Raw genomic sequence first — 21,254 nt, 5'->3', positions numbered from 1 at the left:
ATCATCATTTGGTCAGATTGTATCTTTTCATGACAAGTGATTCTGTAGCTACATTAATGCATAAATTGTAGAATCAAAAAATACTTCCCAACTGCAGGATCATAAGGATGATTTCCTAGTGCAAAGGTGAGAATCTCTTAGAAAAGGTCAAGAACACTGTTTCAAACTTTACTGTACTATTACCTGGGCTTGCACTAGCTTGCAAATTTATGAGTGTGGTCCAAAATAACACTTTAATTTTAAAAAGTGGAAAGAAATAAAAAGAGCATTCACATAACCAGAAGTAAAGTGACTAAAAAATGATTTAATGAAAGGCACATACTAGGAAATTCTTAATAAAGATCTCTCCTTATGAGTCCACTCTGCTCATCCCTCTTATTGTTTGGATTTGAGTTGTTTCACTTACAAGCTTAAAATGAATTGGGAAGCAAAGGTTTCAAAGAGCTACCCAAGACATTAAAGCATTGACATACCTTCACAGTTTCCAAGTCTCCGGCTTTAGATGCTTCTAAGAGTCGATAGTCAACATCAGAAGTGCGTATAGGTGTACTTTCTGCATAAAAGATAAGGGAGGATTACTGCTGGTTTTTAAGGAAACAGAGTAGCAAAGGAGGGAAAATTATTTGGTAAATGGAAAGAGAGATGTTCACGTAAATGCTGTCAGAGTGTACCATTAAAACTTTACTACTGTATACTGTTGGTAACTACAGGCTTGTGAGATGAAAGTGAGGGTCTCTAAAAGTGGAACTCAAACCTGGTATTAATAGGGGTTGTTAAACAAACCTTTAAAATATTGCCCAGAACAGAACCCCAATAATTTACTATACATTCTATATAATTGATGTATTCTTTCAGGAGTCATTATAGACATAACCTGGAATTGGATTAGTAAATACAGGTACAACTGAAAAGTTCAGCCTGTATATGGTCTATAGACATACAAATTTTTTGCAGAAATATTAGTTTAAAATTTTATACTGTCATCTAAATAAAAAGAAGAATTCTCATTAAAAAAAAACAAAACCTTATAAGGGCAAGATTTTACCACCAAATTCTATTATTTGTATTATCCTTCCTGATCAATAAGAAGTATGAAGACTTACACTAAAAAGTTCTGGCACATACTAAAATAGGCATTTAATGACCCATATAATGTTTTATCTTACTAATCAATTTTTAAGAAGAATTATCAAAATAATAAAAAAATTTTCATTTGTGATTCACTATTTAATTTTATCTTTTACTAGCAGCCATATATTTTAATTGTATTCATTTAGAAGACATTTTAAAAGCATTGTTGGAGCAATCTGCTTAATTTATTCAATCCTTTCCTCCCCATTTTATCAATTACCTCTAAAACCTACATATAATATTATGAGAAATTCTGATGAAATAGCTATATGTTTCCCTGATTTATAGTTATAACTTGGAGAAACTAACCTAAAATTCCCTATTAAATGGTTCTTAGTACAAGAGAAAAATTTGGAATGTTTGAAGTTTAAGAATTACAAAAAGGAGAATGTTGATGGGCAGGGCCACAGGCTAAATTGTAAGCAAAGAAAGGCAGGAAAAATTTTCAGGCCAAGAAAACATTCCATAGAGCCCCTTAAAACAAGGGGCACAAAGTCTGCATATCAGTGGACAGACTGGAAAAGGAAGAACAGAAAGCAAGGTTGTCTGTGTGAACTTACCACTCAGAATCTGCTGCACGGCCTCGTTCCCCATCTGTGCTGCTGTAAAGCCTTGTAAGGAGATGATGGAGGGATCTGAGCCGTAACTCAGCAGCAGGCGGCATGTCTGCAGATGACCAGCAAGGGCAGCTCTATGCAAAGCGGTCTGACCAAGGGTGTCCAGTGCATTCATCTGAAATATGAAGGGGGCACATGGGACTGAGCAGCTGTTTTGTTCCCCTTTATACCCTAGTAAATAAATTCTTGAGAAAAATCAATTGTCAACTTTTATGAAAAATACAATAGACTATTCATAAACTATTCACGAATTCTTGCATACTGATTCTAAAGAAATACCGTCTTCTTAAAACTTATAATATACCCATCTATTCCCTGAATGACTGCCTTCCTGTCCATCCTCCATTCCTTGCCACTCTCCTTGACAACTCGAGGTCTCTGTAAGGTCCCCAAGGTCTGGGACTCTTGTCTGAGGTTCACTGCCCGTCACAGCAAAGATGCACATTAAATACTTTTGGATGAGTGGGCTCTACCAAACTTGTTCCCAGAATGTAAAGACAACAGAGTAAGCAAGCAAAGACAGAGTAGTTAATTGTGTTTCTTTCCTAATTTTAGTCAATAATTATAACAGAATGATCTAATTGCATTACAAACACATTTAACCAAAAACTTGATTTGAAAATTCAAAAGTGCCATTTTTAAAACTTTGAAAAATTATAATGAAAGAATGGTTACTTTTAAGACTGTTAAGACAATGTTAAACTTTGGGATCATGTTTATAATTTGATCAAAACTAACCAGTCCTAACCTGTTTTTTGGAATGCCCCAGTAAAGACTACTCTAGTCAGACCAAAGTCCTCATTCATTGTACATGATGCCTCTTTCAGAGAAGCCCTTCGTTCTGCCTTTCTGGATTATGAGATCCACGGCAAGTCTCACCTTTTCTAAGAAGTCTTCCTTGATTACTTTAAACCTTGATGATTACTTCCTTTCTGAACACCTATGTCAATTCAGCACTGTTTTAGAAATTAGAACACTGGGATAGTGTTTGTTTACCAAGTAAAATTAAGGTTACGGAAATATGGACTGTATTGCATAGGTTTTCTGTGTCTAGAAAGCTCCTGTTAATGGTACACAGTAAATTCTCAAATACATTCTGGCTGGTTATTCAAAACACTTGTGTACCCCCACCAAACACAAGAATAAGAGAGGGTTTAAGACAATTGGTCTTCCTGTCTCTAGTCTTTCATTGTTGTAAGTAAGGCCGTGACACTTCAGGCAAGGGTTCAAATAAATTCTTAACAGTGTTTCATAAAAATCACCATGAAATACCGACAAATTTAATTATATCATATTTGCCAGCAGAAAAATGACTATTCATACATAAAAGCACAGTCATTATTAGCAAGTACTGATGGAAAACACAAGCGGTCAAACTAAACTTGAATTTTTCTATGAATATTTCTATTACGTTCCCATCACAGGAGAAAAAACTTAAAACTGAGAACATTCTAATCATTAACATTTTCCTGGAATTTGCATAAAACACCAATTTAATTACAGGGATGGAAATCCTCAATCCAGTTCATCAAATCATGGGAACACAGTTTGAGAACTACTAGTCTAAAATACAGATCTTACCAAGTTACTCCTCAGCTCAAACACAGGGACTCTTTCATGCCTTCACATAAACTTGAATCCCTCCACATATCATTAAACACCATCTGTCATTTACTTTTACATCACCACCCCTTCTACGATATTTTTTCATCACAATCTGATAGGCTTGCTGTGCTCCAGCGTTATTAGGTTACACTGAAGCCCTATTTTCTGGAGGTGTTAGTTTCTAAAGTCATTGCAAAAGGTAAAATTTGCCTTTGGTCAAGATTATCCTTGAAGATACCTTAACAATGCAGTGGTAGAGACAGATACAGTTTCTCAGTAAATCCAACATCAGCCAGTTTCACTTCCAGTGTCTGAGCAAATCAACTAAACACCAGATGAAGTACAGAGAATATTTTTAAACATTAACAAAACACTGTGTATCAGAAGTGGTTACCTCTATAAATAGGCGTGGTGGAACTGGGTGCAGCACAGAAAACCACAGACTCACTTCTCCCATTTCTCACTCACTCTGGGGCATGCACTCATGGGGTGCAATACTGAGCAAAAATCACCACTCCCTAGCATAAGGAAGGGACGCAACTACATTTACTAAGTACTTACCAATGTTAGACTCTGTGCCTGATACTACTTGTTTTAATATATTGTAAGCTGTTTAAAAGCAGAGACTATGCTTTTACGATTTTCCTAAAGAGAATGATTGAGTACTGTAATGATATGTGGCTGGAAATGTATAGGACATAAAATTATGACTAAAAAATGCCCAGAACTGTTTTCAAAACCAGTAAGCAAAGGATAAGGAAATGATAAGGGGACTTTCTCCAAATTCTAGTTGGTGTGAACAGCCTAGTCTCAACAGCTAACTGTGAAGTTGAGTTCACCTCTTGTCTAAGCTTAAGCTATCTTTGTCCACATCACTCAAGTGGTAATTCATCATGACTTATTCTGTGACATTTCTGTACTTAGCAATGTGAACTCACACAATTTTACATTAACTATGAACATGTGATGATGTCCCAATCTGATTTCAAGTAATCTGAGAGTTGAAAACGGTCTCTATATTATTTTAGCTATTTTTTTTTTCTGTTCAAATCAGGGCACTTTTAAATTAAAAGCAAGGAATAGTAAAAATAAAATTCACAATAGAGGGACAAGGACAGGAATCTCAAACAGGTCTATATCCTGGTAGATAGAAACTACAACCTAGGAAACAGTTGGCAGGCATACTGTAAACTTTTTAGCTTGAAGTTAAGAAACACTGGGCTTCCCTTGTGGCTCTGGTGGTAAAGAATCTACCTGCAATGCAGGAGGCTGGGGTTCAATCCCTGGGTCGGGAAGAGCCCCTGTGAAGGGAATGGCAACCCGCTCCAGCACTCTTGCCTGGAGAAGTCTGTTGAAGAAGAGTCTGGCAGGCTACAGTTCATCGGGTCGCAAAGAGTTGGACATGACAGAGCAACTAACACTTCCATCTTTTTTTTTTTTTAAAGAAACATTAACTCTGCATCATCCCCCCCTTTAAAAAAAAAAAAGTCAAACTAATTTTGTTGAATACTGCTAAATGATTATGCCAACTATCTTACACACATCTTAAGTCTACATTTCTGTAATTGGTTTTCTAAGAGAAAGTAGTTCCTAGGAAGTTTATCTTCCTGAAGCAGGATTTGCTCATGCCATCTGCCTATTCAAAAATTTCCAATGGCTCTCCAAGTATTTTAAGAACAAACCCCAAACTCTCCAACTGAGACTACTAAGACCTTGCTCCAATATGTCTTTTCAGATTTTCCTCATTTCCCCATGAACTAAGCACTTATTCTATCTACTGAACCAACTAATCATTAACTTGTGACTGACAAACTCCTTTGCTTTCCTGATTGAGCCATTATTTAAAATGTATTCTGAGCAAAAATCAACCACTCACTAGTATAAGAAAGGGATGCCAACTATATTTACTACTATTTCTATAGATCTAATTCCTGGACATTCCTAGTGAAAATTCTATCTTATTCATGAAATTTCTCCCATTCTCTCCCAAGCCTGCCACCACTAATAGAAGTAATTGGTCTCTCCTCTGAATAACAATCTACCTGTCCTTTCCAATCTGATAATAGATATTCAAGTAGACTGTATTAGTTGAGACCATTTTTTAGATTTTAAGTCCCTTAAGAATCTTTATCAAATTCAAACTTCCTATATACCTCATAGTAATAAGTGCAACGCCTTGTATACTGGGTGTTTGAAAATGGTTGGTAAATGGATGGCTCAAAACAATGACAAATTAGTAAATTCTGATGATAAAGAATACAGTTTTCGATATACCATTCTGTATAATGAACAGACTACTGAAACATTCTCTAACCAAAAACCATGTATCCTTCTTTCCCAGAAGAATATATTCTTCTTTCACTCCAGAAATCTGGAGAAAAAAAAAGCTAAATGCCTATGTTGACAGAATTGTTTAATACTGAAAATAACTGACTCACTTTATCTGCAGTAAAAGTATAATTAACGTTTTTACAGATTATTACAGGCCACTGTTATCCACGGTAGGATGTACACAGGTCAAAGCATCTCCTATGAGGAATGAAATAATCAAAATGACTACCAATTTAATTCCTAGCTAGAGTTCTGCTACAGTGACCAATATTTTACTCAAAGGCTTTTAATCCTTTAATGTGTTATGAATCCATCACAGAGTATAGAATTTTTCTAGGAAGTGAAATTTTGATATAATCTGAGAAACAGGAAACTAGGTTAGTGTTTACTAGCCACACTTGAGTAGTATTATTTGTAAACCTCAACATCCACATGGAATTTTAAAAGAAGCAATCAGGTTTTTTGAAAAGAGATATATTATATTCTAATGGTACATATTTCCTTTGCTTTCTTACAGGGGTACTCACACTGCCCACATGCCCTAACTGTCAGAGAAGTAAGTTGTGGAGCATAGCTGATTAGACTCGAGGTGCCAATGCCGTGGCTGTGCTAAACAAACTGAAGTCTTATTTACTCTTCCTTTCTCGTCTCTGAGATGAGATGGCAGCTGCAGGTGGTATATTTCCAAGCCAAAGGTTTATAAAGTAAGGGCTGTGAAGATCGTATTCAGGCCACAGAGAAGTACAACAGAAAAATACAGTCTATAAAAAGAATGAAGCAGATGAACAAACACTGGCAGAGAAGAGAAACTCATGCAATCTCAGAAAGAGAGAGACATATACAGGGAGAATGGCAGCTAAGGAAACTAACAGTTATTTCCAAATTCATTGTTCCGTCTTTTGTGAATTTCAGCTATAACTCCTGCAAATCATTTTTTTGGGATTAGCTCTGTGGTTATCTCACAGAAGTAATAAGCCAGATTTCTACTTCTGCCTAATCTATATTCAGTCAATCTAACTGAATGGTAACTAAAATGTCTCTGAGACACCGGCCCCTTGGGACTTTATTCTGATATGATCAAACCTCAGATATTATTTGAACTATAAAAGCTACTTGGGATCTACAGTTTTAAAAGCACTTTAACACTTTTGGGCTGACAGAATCTGCTTATCAACTCACCTCTGAAAGAGAATTAATAAAATCCTTATAACAAGCTAACACATTTCTCTAAAGACAGTAAAGATTCTTGATCACTCTCAATGTGAGAAATAAGCCCAATTAAACACCAATTACTATTGACACAATTTCTTTTTACATACAGTATAAACAAATCTGTCAAATTAAGACATGAACATCAAAAAATTTCTTCATGTTCCACACATTTAACAGATGCTCACTAATGACAAAACAGTAGTGCTTTCAAATATGAAAAAAAGAACTTCTGAATTAAACCTTTTGTTTCTAGGTACTAACAATACCATATGCAACTGGGGCTTAGGTTCTACTTAATAATGACAGTAGACAAAGCAGTAGCAATAGAATGCAGAATGTCAGAGTAGACTGACAATAATAAAGAAAAAGATAAAATCTTTATGTCTCTCTTATTTACGGTTTACAGTAATCTTGTAAAGTAGGGGGTTGGTAGACATATTTTTTTAAGATACAGACATTTACTCCTATATAAGTGGACTTCTCAAATAAGTTGGTTAATAACTCCATTTTCTCATAACCATCATTTCTTTACTAGTCCTTTCGCTGAATATTGCCTGCTTGCCTCTCCAGACCCATAATATCATCCTTGATCCTGCTTCGTGTCCTGGGAAAATCACTTGTATAGATGACAGCGATGGCTTGTCTTTAACTTTCTGTGGTATTTGGCCAGTGGGTGGTGGGCAGGAGAGGAATGAAGAATGTGGATGAGGTCTACCCCTTATCAAAGGATACAGATGCTGTCAGGTGGTCTTCTCTAGCTAGCCCCCTGCTTCTGCACCCCTTCAGGCCCAGGGATGACGATAGCTCCCACTTGCTGCTGGTACTACCTTATTCCTGTTGATTTCCTAAATCTTGCCCATACCTTTGTATATAATTTATTAAATATTCCTCAGATTATCCACTTTGAGTGTGTATTTATTGCCAAAACCCTAATTAATACAATTTTCTACCTGTATACTTTTGGAATATCTCCTTCAAAAGCTCTGTGTGTGTGTGTGTGTGTGTGTGTGTGCACACTCAGTCCTTTCCAACTCTTTGTGATCCCATGTACTGTAGCCCACCAGGCTCCTCTGTCCACGCAATTTTTTCAGATGAGAATACAAGAGTGGGTTGCCATTGCCTTCTTTAGGGATCTTCCCGAGCAGGGATCAAACCTGCATCTCTTTTGCCTCCTGCAGTGGCAGGCGGATTCTTTACCACTATGCCACCTGGGAAACCCCTCTTCCCACTGCTGTTCCACAAAGATGAGCAACCCTCAAAGGTTCTTTCCTTGACTCTCAGCTCATCTCTCTACATTCTCTACCCGAAACCGTCCTCATTCCCACAGTGTGTGATCATTGTGTCAAGGGCTTCCCAATATTTCTAATCCTAAACTATCATACTCCAGGGCTGTTTCCAACTACTAGTTTTATTTAATGTCCTTCTATTCCTCCTATCATATTAACTCCAAGTACAAAATCATTGCCAACTCATAGCTTTCTTACTTCCTTAATTGTACCACTATTTTCTAAGTCTAGTCAAGCACCCAATTCACTTTCAAATAATACAGCTTAGTATTTCACAAATAGTCTTTCGCAAATGGCTTTCGTCATTTTCTTCCTTCTTCACTACTGATGCCACTAAACTGGTTCAGGATTAGCTTCAAGTTTGGTGACTGCATTAACTTTCAAACTGGTATTTCTCACAGTATCCAGAACATTATCATTTTACATCTCAATGGTGAACTAGTGGATCAAAACAAATTAGGAAGTGATTATACATATATGTCTTATACAAAATTTAGATAATGAGGGGAAATACATATTATATAAGTTTAGAAAGACAAATATGGAAAAATTATAACACTCATACTTACTACTAATTAAAGAAAGTATGGTTTGTATGCAAGGTACTATACAACATATATATATATATATAAGCTCATTTAATTTTTACCAAAACAAAACAACAACAGTCACCCTTGTAGGGGAGGTATTAATACCCATATATAACTAATGAGTCAACTGAGGTTCAGGAAAATTAAGTCCAAGGTCATAAAACTAGAAAGTGGAAGATTCTAAATGGAAAAGTATACCTGCTTATGTTATGTACACAATATGCTTAATTTAACATGCACAATGAACCTAAACTTTGTATTGCCCAAGCTTTACTCAAAACAATGTTTTGGCTTGTGTTTCTAAGTTCTATTTAAGTAAGACAAATTAGTTAATGGCATTAGATCTCCCTACCAAATTCTCTGCCGTTTCTGATTTACTGGTCTTAGCTTAAGAACTGGGACCACTGTGAGGAGGTGAAGACAGCAGAAGGGTAGAAGCAGTGTTAAGAGAGCTGAATCGTAATTCAAGGGTAGGCTTGCTTGTTGGGAAGGTGCTTTTAGATCAAATGGAAACAATGAGTTGTTCAAAAATCAGATTGAAACCATAAGTTCCCCAGAAAGAACACCAGGCAGGCAAACATTAGGGCCCATCAGTAGCTCAACTGGGTTTTTACAGTGAGCTTTTACTAATGCTAGTCACCAGATAAACCAACCCTAAGGGACAGCAGTCTGCCTTGGGATCAGGGAATGAATGAATGGGAGGGTGGAAATAGTTATCTGTGGGTTCATAACCCTGCTTAATTTCTTTTTCCATTTAAGGTGCTTAGTAGCAGGAGTTCTCAATTTTGTTGAACTACAGTGGGAGGACTAGGGAAGATATACTAGTCTAAAAGTCATTCTACAATACTGGCAGGGTGTTTAAAATTATACACATGCCTGACTGATGAATTGCGACGTTATTGATGAGAATGTACTGTGAACATGAAGGGCAGAAAAAGATTTAGAGCCACAGACCTAGAGTAATGCTGACTAGGATAGGTTATATAAAATAATGTTATTTCTCATTGAATCTTCACGAAACAAAATGACTCACGGGAGACAACAAATAGATACTTTGCCAAAATGAAGGGCATTATTCATGGTTGTTCAAGAACATTATAAATGCCATAAGATATTTTAAAAAACAGGTCAATGATAAACATACAATGCTCTTAACAGTAGCAGAAAGCCCACTTAGCTTATTATTTTCTGCTTGATAGAGCAACAAGACATTATTTATGTAACAACACAGTAGCTGTACCCTCAAAATAGGTAATAAATTTGTAGAACTGCTCCTTTCATTCTAGTTCATTCTGCTTTTTTAATTAAAAACATCAATGGTCCTTTTAAGGCAAGGATATACTAATTTTTGGATCATGCACTTCAGGAGTAAAAATGTGTTTTGAGAACCCTCTCAATATTCATTTATGTTCATCTGTAAATTATAACCAAGCAGTACTAAACTAACATATAATGAGTATTATAAAACATATACAAAGATGAAACAATAAAATATTTAAAAAATTTTAATTATCAGTCATACAAAATGTCATTTGGCTCAATTAAAAGACTTTAAAAAATCTTATAAAAACTGTGATGTAGATTTGAGGGTGTGATTCCAGATTCATTTTCAATAACAGCTAGATTTCACATAGATATGTGGTGCAACTGGAAAAAGTACATTGTTAGCAAAGTCTTCTAAATCACAATGGTTATTTTTAATTTTTAATGTAATTTACTAATTATGCTAAGGCTTTAATTGAATTTTGCTAGTAAAATGGCATCTTTCTTGATTCTTGCAAACTTATCATAAGGTACTGCACTAAAATTCATTAATAGGTTCAAAAACTACCTAACAAATTAAAAAAAAATTTTTTTAAACAGGTTAGAAAATTCTGTTGCCCAGTTTCAAATTATATAGATGACAGCTAGTTGATAAACATACATCATTTTTTGGCAAGAAACTCAAAAAACAGCAGATATTTTCTAAAAATTGATTTTCAAAATGGGCTCTTCATTTGTTAAAAGTTCCTTTTAAAAAGCAGCTACTTTCGCATTCATTTCTCTAAAATATGTAACTTTGATCTTTAATGTTCTGATTATGTTTCTTTTTTAAAATATGTACCTACATGCAAGTAATAATCATTTGTCACCATAGAATAAGCAAATTTTGAACTCACTTTCATTAAAAAAAGGCAAAACAGCTAAGTATGCCAATTCCTGAAAATCCTCATTTATGAAATAGCCAGATAAACCTTTTTGTAAGATTGTCATGGTTGTTTCCTCTGACTTTCAACAGTGGTATTTGTCAAGATGCTACCATTTAGAATAATACCCATGAATCTCCTCATGTAAAGTGCAGCGTGTCACATCGTGCTGGATGTGAGCAGATGAGTGAGTGTATCCCTGTCAATCCCCCCACCACACACACACACACACACACACACACACACACACACGTTGATGACAGTATCAATCTGTTTATGAAATAGTAGATCTTAATTTCTCTGTTCTTAATAAGTTAATAAATTACTTTCAATAAATAAAAATTCTAGTATTTCCCCCCTCCACTCAGTGGCTCCTCTTGTATGTTCCACAGAGTGTCTATATCCTACTTTGGGGACTCCTGCTTTAAAATATACACTCTTGCTTTCTTTCCTCAGCTGTTGCTAAGGCGCTCAGGTCTTCCAAGGAAGCTAAGGCCATTTTGGGGTGAGGCCCTCACTTCATCCGGCAACTAGCCCCGCGCCCGGCAGCTCCCACTGGGCACCCACCCGCACCATGGCCTCCGTCTCAGAGCTCGCCTGCTTCTACCCTGCCCTCATTCCGCACAACGGTGAGGTGACGGTCACGGAGGATAAGATCAATGCCCCCACTAAAGCAGCCGGTGTAAATGTTGAGCCTTTCTGGCCAGGTTTGTTTGCAAAGGCTTTGGCCAATGTCAACATCGGGAGCCTCATCTGCAATGTGGGGGCTGGTGGACCTGCTCCGGTAGCTGGTGCTGGACCAGCAGGAGGTCCTGCCCCATCCACCACTGCTGCCCCAGCTGAGGAAAAAGTAGAAGCAAAGAGAAGAATCTGAAGAGTATGATGATGACATGGGCTTTGGTCTTTTTCACTAAATCTCTTTAGTAACACATTCAAGAAAAAGCTGAGCTGTCAAAAAAAAAATTGTTGAGGATTTAAAAATTTTCACGTTCAAGTACCTCTGAAGAACAACTAACTTGCTTCCTTCAAGCAAAATTTCCTCAAGCAATTCATGGGAGTCATGGAGTTGCAGATAATGTCACTCAGACAATGCCAATAAAAATGGTTATTAAAAATGTCTTTATATTGAGGTTATGTGAAAAAATGATTATCATTACAGGCTGGAAGGAACAAATGTTCTTTAAAATAAGTAGCAATGTTTTGCCCATCGTTTACATAAATTATTTTCTGACAAGCCATCATTGATGTTGACTACCAAAATGCATCAATTCCAGTATTAAGGTAAAACAATGTAAAGTTGAAATGCATTTCAAATGATAAGACCCTAACCACATTTATTGCTTTAGAGAAGAATGACAGTAAAGTACAACATAAAACACTAGGAATTATCTCTATTAGCAACCAGATTTAGATCAGCTTTAAAGGAGAATCAGTGAATTCAAATACATGTTAACAGTCCTTTATAAGATTAACTTCTTCAGGAGAATCAGAGAGGAGAGCAATACTCTCTAAGTGCAGCTAGCTACTCAATACCAAGTCTGGCACCTTATCTCAGGTGCGTGCCTTTTACCTTTGCTCCGTGTTTATGGAGAACTTCCATGACATCGTTGTGGGCTCTCTCTGCTGCAACGTGCAGGGGAGTCATGAAACTGTGGAGGAGACAAGGAAAAGGTCACCTCTTAACTTGTATCGCATTCTCACTTTAACTATAGAGCAACGCCTTCTGCAACTGCACTTACTCTTTATTTTTCTCATTAACATTTGCTCCTTTTCGAAGTAACAATTCTGTCACTTGTTTGCGTTTGGGATGCAGAGAGGCCACAGCACAGTGCTGTAAAATAAAGAAAAACCAGTGAATAAAATAAACTTCTGTGTGAAAGTAGATTTCTGAATTGAAAAGCACCTGCTGACTACTTAAAACACTGCTGTCTCAAAACATACATTTTCACATTACGGAGATGACTGAAATTCCTCCAAAATACACTGGGAGTATGAAACATAAGCCTTTAAATCAAGGTGAAATTATGCTCTTAGTTGAGTATTCAGAGACTTCATTCCTTTCCCTTTAGCCAATAAGCAATTATCCAGTATATATTTACTTGAGGTATCAGAATACTGCCTCTCTGAAGCTATAAAAATCCATAACTGAATTACTCAGTCCTTCAGTAGGCTGTCAGCCACAAAAGTCAGTATTTCTCAAGCTCTTCCCCAGAGGTACTCCTAGCACTATTGGAGAATAAGTCCCTACGCCCAGGGACAGGTAAGAAGGCAACAGACTTGAAGGAGCTTAGAGGGAGAAGTATTCTCAGAAATTTTATGTTTTATCCTCTATTCATACAACCTTTGTGTTTAACTTCACTTCCTATTTGTATTAAAATTTAAAAAGTAAAAAACTATGTACTAATGTATAAAATGAACACTCTAAAAAGGCAGGTCAGGTTTATTCCATGGCTTTGAGTGTGTCCTGGCATAACACTGTGTAGCCTGAATGTATCTAAACCCCTGCATGGGAGCCATACATACAGTTGGCCTATTTTGGTTTGGTAACTCTTACAGTGTTGTTTTCAGCAGGTACTGCCTACAGTTTGACCCTTCTGTGCCAGATATAAGTTAAGAATGTTAACTGGAGCATATTTAGAGGTTTGTGATAGAGGCATCCCTTATGCTTAAATTCTGGATTAAGGTGTAATCCAACCAGTCCTATACCTGAAACTTAATGTGATCATTGACAAAGAAAACAGAATCATCATTCTGAAAGTACATCAACAGAAAGAAGATGAATAGTTTAAAAGAACAATTTGTTACAGTCTGGAACAAAAAATTTCCTAGTCTTACTATATTTCATTAAGGAATATAATAATTCTTTGACTACAATTGCTCAAAAGGATGAGGCAAGTACCTTTGAAAATAATTTAATCTTCTGTAGAAAGCAAATATAATATTTACCTAGTAACTAGCAACCACAAGAAAAGGGAGATTCTATGAGAAAAATCACATTTTGTATTTCATGAGTACATTGGCCACAAAAGAAGGTTTGTTATAATATGGTTGGATAAATGCAAATGTAAAAATAATTTTCAAATTAAGGTTGAGCAAATGGCTCTTCTCTCACCCATGAAAGCAATCATCTCCTGAACCAAATTTAAAAATCAATGCAACCAATATTAAAATGCAAATTCCTGGCACTTGAGATACTAAAGTTACCTTAAGGTTTCTGAAATGAAAATCATATTTTGAGTTTACACTACTGTTACAGACCCAACGAACGGATTAACAATAAGATCTTACCAGCGCAGTTTCATGAGACTGTGGCTGTTTGAAATTAATGATTTCCAGAGCAAGCGTTTTTTTAACTTTGGCCAGGTCTGCTTCTCTGGCTGCTTGTAGTAAAGAGTGACCTTTAAATTCATCTGTTAATGAAATGATGGTGACATATAAATGTTTGAAATCTAAAAAGTCATTACCATGATTATAAAGTAGGAAAATTATTAATTTTACATATTCCTCTATTTTAGCAACAGCCACAACATGATAAAACAATGATAAAAGTGCAAAGGAGGAGGGTGTAGGTTAATGAAAATTTCTGAAATAAGACTGCTTTCTACTCAGCGTTCACATACAGATACACATATAAAGATACTCACTTCAGCAAAGTTTTAAGTCAAGTGACTTAAATGTACACCAAATAGAAACCAGTTAAGTAATCTGTGAATGCTTATACACTGGAATAGGCTTCTCTGGTGGCTCGGAGGTTAAAGCGTCTGCCTGCAATGCGGGAGACCTGGGTTTGATCCCTGGGTCGGGAAGATCCCCTGGAGAAGGAAATGGCAACCCACTCCCGTATTCTTGCCTGGAAAATCCCATGGATGGAGGAGCCTGGTGGGCTACAGTCCATGGGGTCGCAAAGAGTCGGACACAACTGAGCGACTTCACTTTCACACAGTGGAATACTTTCTAGCTCATAAACAAAAGCATAACTCTCTATATATTGGACATGAGAGTATATATTTTTAAATGAAAATTCAGGTAGCAAATGAGAAAGGGAAGGTTGACCCATTTTTTGGGTATGATTACTACTACCTTACTGTCAGCAACTAAATACAACTAATGATATAAAAAATACATTTAGAGAAATATTCACCAAAATATTAACAATGATTGTATCTTAACACACAGGAGGGGAGAATTGATTTATGGAGGAAGTGCCAGAGTCTGAAAATTTTTCAAAGAACAGTTAATGTTATATATTTATTATTTATATAAGCAAGTAAGACTTTTTAAAAGGGAGTTCTAAATTAACTACATGAATAAGAATCCACTACTCTCATTTATTAAAAGCAAACAGTCTTTTTATTTTAAAAAACTGGAGTGTATTTTGATAAGACTACTTGTTAACAAAAAGCTGAAAATTGTTCTGAAAAGATATAAATGATATGTGACATAATATGTTACATAATTCCAGGCCTGCCCATGTTCAGGCCTTTGCATCTGCCTGGCACTGAACTCTTTCTCTTTGGCTTTCTCTCTTTCCTTTGAGGGCCGCCTGTCACTTTCTTTTCTCCCTTGTAAGACAGAGAGACAGAGACACACACATATTAACTACTACTCATTGCTCAGGGTCTCAGTTCAGATCCTCCGGATAAGCCTTTCTGATGTTCCCTGTTAGGATTCGTTCTTCTAAAAGCCTCTGCACTTGCCTTTAGCCTTCTATCACAGGGCTTATCGTACTGTCTTATCTGCTACAGTGGTCCCATCACTGACCACACACAGTGCTGGGCATACAGCAGGTAGCAAATAAATAATTGTTGCACGAATGCTCATATGTATAAAATAAGTCATGGCAGGTTTGGGGGAAAACATTTTTGTATAACTGTGTGTTTAGTGGTACTTTATCATAGCCAAATTCTTCAAAGTACAGGACTTCGCAACTTCAGAAATCCTAATTACCTTGAAAACTTAACATTTATAGGATGCTTTAGAAGTTTCTCTTTATAAAAGCCTTTTGAAACAAGAATGAAAGCTACTTTTAGGATTTTCAACTCCAGTATGTGCAGAACCCACACTACTGAATTCATCTGGCTTCATGAAAACAACAAATTAAAAAGTCAACAAGAAAGAGTAGAAGAAATGTATAGAGAAAATGCTGTAATGATGGGTATGATCAAAATATTGTTTTTTGTTTCCTGTATAATTTTCTTAAAATGAAGTCTGTTACTGTGATTGCCTAGCATAAAGCAGTGAGCATGAGGATGAGAACTGGTTAGAAAAGTTCCAACTTTGTTAAATGCTTCCCTCATTAGTAGAAGCTTATTTAAGGAGATACTGAGAAGGTTGCAAAATACTCTAATCAGGGAACTTTTTCCTTTACAAAACTATAGAAATCTTGGTTAAATTTTAATGTTTACACTGGAATCAGAGAGACCAATGAAATACAATGTAAAAACCCATGACAATACTTGTATTTACAAAATGACTGGAAGGAAAAAAAGTCAATTGGTGACAGGGGATAAAGCCGAGTCTGGGGTATAAAAGTAAAAGAAAGAAATTAGAAAAAGATATTAAAAAATAAATACACTTTGAGTTAAGTTAAATTCAATTCAATAAACCTGCTGGGCACACAGCATGCACAGTGTACTGTGCTAGGGTGGGGGCAGGTAGATACAAGCCCAAGCACGAACACCATCCACACATTTTTATTAGGTAATAAGGCACTGTGTAGGTGCTAAGAAGATAGAATAATGAAAGATCTTTCTAAGAATTTAAAACTAAAGTGAGGAGACAGAATATCACATAGAAAAATAAGCTATATAATGGAAGATAACATATGACAAGAGTCATATGAGTGGGAGAGAGAAAAAAATGCACTTCCACAAGGATTCATTGCCAAGACATCTGCCCAGTGACAACCTGGTTTGTGCGGGCCTGTAATCTAGTGGATGTCATCTGTTCCGGCACCAAAATAAGTTTGAATTTCCATTTAAACGAGATCAAAATCGCAAGGAATTCTTCCTGTTTTAACATAAACAAATTTACAGTCTGTTTAAACTTCATTGATGTTTTCATTTTGACTATGCCTTTTTCTTAAATGATCGTTTAAAGGTTTTCTCAGGTGTTTAAATCCAGTTATCTGATTCTTAGCATCCTAGATGTAAGACAGTATCAACTGTGGGACAAATTTAAAATTAGGTATGTGACACCTACTTTAATTTAAACCTGAAATGCCTTCAGGTAGAATTAAATATATCTTAGTATTTGACATGACAACTAAATTTAATGTAGTATTCTGAATGGGATCCTGAAGCAGAAAAAGGACTTCCCTGTGAAGGACAGGGAAGCCTGCTGTGCTGCAGTCCATGGGGTTGCAAAGAGTCAGATACGACTGTGTGACTGAACCGCAGTAGCAATTCTGAATGAGATCCTGGAGCAGAAAAAGAACTTTAGGTAAAAACTAAGGAAATCGGAACAGAGTTACAGCCTTTAGTTAATAATGTATTGGTCTTGGTTCATTATTATGACAAATGTACCATATTAATATGTTTATGGGGGGAAACTGGGTATGAGACATGTAAGAACTTTCTGTATTAATTGGTAAGTTTTCTAAATCGAAAACTATTCTAAAACAAAAATTTATAAAAAACACGCATATGTAAATATAAGTAAGATGTATCAGTATCTGAGAAAATTACTTCAATCAAGTCGTAAAAATTATCTTATTTAATTTGGACTAGTGATTGTGCTTGGGCCGTAACACAAATAAAAACATGACTGTGCAACTTGCAGGGTTTGGGAGGCAGTGAGCCTTCCATGATGTTATATAGCATCTATTATTATGAACAGTATAAGAATATAAGCCCTGTGAGCTTAGAGATTTTTTTTTCCTAGTTTGTACACATCTACATTTCCAGTTTCTGGCATACAGTAAATATTCAATAAATGGTTACTGATGAACTCATTCTCTCTAGTCTTAAAAAAAAAAAAAAAAAAAGAGCTTGAACACATAAATTAGAATTAAGCTTGAATAAACACAAAATAAATATAGTGTACATATATAAGATTCCTGCAGAATTCATAAAGGAAAGAACCAGAAAAGCCAATAACTAGTTAGTCTACATACAAGAAGACAAGGCCATTATCTAAGTTGGACAAAACATCAGCCCTAATAACAAAAAGAAGATATTCTAATTTACAACAAGCAGTGTTGATTTTAGGATATAAATACATACAAGTCAATCTTTCCCGGAGCTCAGGAGTTGGAGCCATGTCTACTGCACTTTTGCCGTGGCAGTTGACTAAAGTGGGATCGGCACCATGGCTAAGTAACAAAGAGCAGACCTCTACGCGATTCTTGGAAGCAGCCTCATGAAGTGGGGTAAACTGCCACAGATCCATAGCATTAACACAAGCTCCATGCTGAATTGAGAAAAGAAAAGTTAATGGTCAGGAATCATTTCACTGAATCAAATAAAACATTCATTTCACTGTAAATTTCAGTTATAACTTTGAAATGTCAACAACTGTTTTAATTTCAGCATTTAAAATACAGTTTAAAGAATACTTTAAACATTTCAAGGCAACAGTGAATATTAAAAAAAAAACCAAAAAACAATTTTGTTCTCTTAAAAAGCTTGGTAAAAAATCCCCATGTAAACTCATGACAAATTAAAGGCAAACAATATTCAATATCTTTAATTCTTCTTACCTTTAGTAGCAGTTCTGTGACTTCATAATGTCCATATGAACACGCATTATGAAGAGGCACAAGTCCACTAAATGGAAAAAAGCAAACTAAGACACTGTAATGTCCAACAACTTAGTCACTCATCGAAGAAATGCTAAGGAACAAAAATCTAACAAATTCCAATACAATCATATTCAAAATATTTTAGAGTAATAAGACAATACAAAGCATAACTAATGTCCAACCTTTCGTATGTTATTTTATGTCAATCATTAAAGCACCGAGTAGAAAAGCGTTTAAGTAAAGGTAGAAGTGCCTGTACTAACTACAAACTGCACGATTTATATGTTAAGTATTTACAGAAAATAAATGTTAACTGATAGTGAACTGAAATACTCCTACCATATTATTTTACTTTCATGGTGATATCCAACACAAGAATTCAATATCCAAATCATTACAGCTTGCATATCCAAATGTCACTCTGCACAAATCAAGGACCCTCTTGTTGGGGGTGTACTTCTCTTGAGGACTCACCTACGGTTCACCCATTTGCCTTCAGACGTGCTCAAGAATTACAGAGGTGTACAAGAGCATCAGGCATGTGTGCCCCTGTCCTGTGGGAATACCACGTATATATGGCGCAGAGAATGGGGCAGGCAAGAGAGAAACAGAGCACCAAAAAGAGCAGATTTGAAATGACAGACTCCCCTTCTGAGGACTGTCTCAAGTACTGAGCTCTTTCTTCTTGTCTCTGCTTCCTGATGTGGAGAGGGGCAAAGTGAAAGACAGCCTTCTCTGGGGCTTCTTTCCGTCACGCTACCCATCATGACTATAATAGGAATCTACATCACATGGGCATTAAGGTAATTATCTTTTGGATCTTAAAGTGGCATAAGGAGAAGTGTTAGCCCAATGTATGGGCTAACAGATCCAATTCCCACGTCCCTGGAGATTAGCTAGGAAACTAGTACAAAGTTTTCCAAAAGTCACCTGTTTATAAAATAAATGACATACTGCTTTTTTTTGGTTCCCAGACACCTCTCTTTCACATCAATCTTCATAAGGATCTTTAAGGTTTTCTCAGTTTAGATGGTCAAGATTTCATTAGGAAAAAAATTAAAATACTGTATACTTAAGATTTTAGCTTATTAATAAAAGATGATCCTTTCATATCTGATAAATAGAACAGTCATGTTATTGGGTTATCAGAACTTTTGATTCATCTATCTTTCTGAAGTACAACTTAAGAGTTGAAAAATAGTAACTGCCATTGAGAGAAACAAATTTTGGCTGCAAATAATAGAACACAGTAAAATTAAACTAATTTACGGAATTGTTATGAGATGAATCCTTAATTAGTAGGAATATGAAAATAAGTCAAATCACTGTGAACATTCTCAAAATGCTGTACAAGCCATAAAACAATGGGATGTAAGACTCTGCCCAGTGCTCAAAAGCTTTGGTGTATCAGATGTTGAACACAAAGTGTAATAAACGACCCGCGAGTGACGCCATTCAGGAAAATAAGCAGATACGCATACCCTTTGTCTTTTGCATGCACATCAGCACCATGCTGGAGAAGAAGCTGAACGATCCGGACTCGGTTGTAGCCTGCTGCTAGATGTAAAGGAGTTGACTAGAAAAGAAAAAGAAAGAGGTAAAATAATCGGGTAAAATAAAGGTAAATAATTCTTATTTTGGCATTTAATCTGTATTTCTTTAAAGGCAGTGAGTGCTAACACACACAGAAAATACTGAGGTGAAGTGCCCAAATTCATCTTTCTTAATTGGATAAGAGACAATTCACTCATCTCAGAAGTAAATTCAAATTTCAGTTGTTGTTGCTGTTTATAGTCACTAAGTCATGTCTGATTTTTTTTTGCAACCCTGACTTGTAGCCCGCCAGGTTCCTCTGTCCATGGGATTTCCCAGGCAAGAATACTGGAGTGGGCTGCCATTCCTTCTCCAGGGATCTTTCAGACTCGAGGACTGAATCCGCATCTCCTGCAGGACTCTTTACCACTGAGCCACCAGGGAAGCCCCGTAACTCCATGTCATTCACCTATTTCTCCTAGTGGTTTTCTTCAAGGCCTTCAGTTATCATGCCCTACTCTATCTACTCTACATTAGTTCTTAGTTTCTTTACATCAAGGACCATTCCAACTGTTCTGGGAAGGCATGTCGGAGTTCATATTCCTCATAACTGGAAATATTCTTCTTTATCCTACTTATGCCCTGTCCACCATTCAAATTCTAACTTTTAAATCCCAATTCTATTATAAAGAGCTAGCTTTCAGAATTCCTCCTTAATAGGAAAAGCTGAAAAACATCTCTAAAGAATATCTGAAGAAATTCTAGTGGAAAAAAAGAAAAAAGATAATGGACTGTATCCTTCCCACCAGACTGCTGCTAGCAATAGGTCAAAACTAATTTCCTACCTTAGATACAATGAAATATGCCAAGATGGTATTTAATTTATATGCAGTATAAATACAAGAGGAAAATAAAGTTTCTCTTCAACAAATTTGTCACATTTTAATTTGACCTGTTATCAAAAGGTTCTTTGCTCACATATAATATGAAAATGAAAAATAATCAAACTTCTTACCTTTAAA

General features: G+C 36.0%; 1 protein-coding gene and 1 pseudogene across 2 annotated transcripts in view; one reads left to right on the top strand and one right to left on the bottom strand.

The window, feature by feature from the left end:
• Positions 1 to 21,254, bottom strand: part of TNKS (tankyrase) — a 156,624-nt gene that overhangs the window by 37,000 nt on the left and 98,370 nt on the right. For both annotated transcript variants that reach the window (XM_069572852.1, XM_069572853.1), the window contains exons 6-13: positions 20,181 to 20,275; positions 18,658 to 18,724; positions 18,182 to 18,368; positions 14,247 to 14,368; positions 12,698 to 12,789; positions 12,529 to 12,607; positions 1,692 to 1,863; positions 474 to 553 (exon numbers count right to left, since the gene is read on the bottom strand). In XM_069572852.1, coding sequence (XP_069428953.1) covers positions 474 to 553; positions 1,692 to 1,863; positions 12,529 to 12,607; positions 12,698 to 12,789; positions 14,247 to 14,368; positions 18,182 to 18,368; positions 18,658 to 18,724; positions 20,181 to 20,275 — 894 coding nt within the window. The remainder of the gene's footprint in view (positions 1 to 473; positions 554 to 1,691; positions 1,864 to 12,528; positions 12,608 to 12,697; positions 12,790 to 14,246; positions 14,369 to 18,181; positions 18,369 to 18,657; positions 18,725 to 20,180; positions 20,276 to 21,254) is intronic.
• On the top strand, positions 11,521 to 11,832 carry LOC138430853 (large ribosomal subunit protein P1 pseudogene; annotated as a pseudogene).

This window comes from Ovis canadensis, chromosome 26, assembly GCF_042477335.2.
Source record: "Ovis canadensis isolate MfBH-ARS-UI-01 breed Bighorn chromosome 26, ARS-UI_OviCan_v2, whole genome shotgun sequence".
Lineage (NCBI taxonomy): Eukaryota > Metazoa > Chordata > Mammalia > Artiodactyla > Bovidae > Ovis > Ovis canadensis.
The sequence above is the reverse complement of the archived record's forward strand: the minus strand, read 5'-3'. Positions and strand labels throughout refer to the sequence as shown.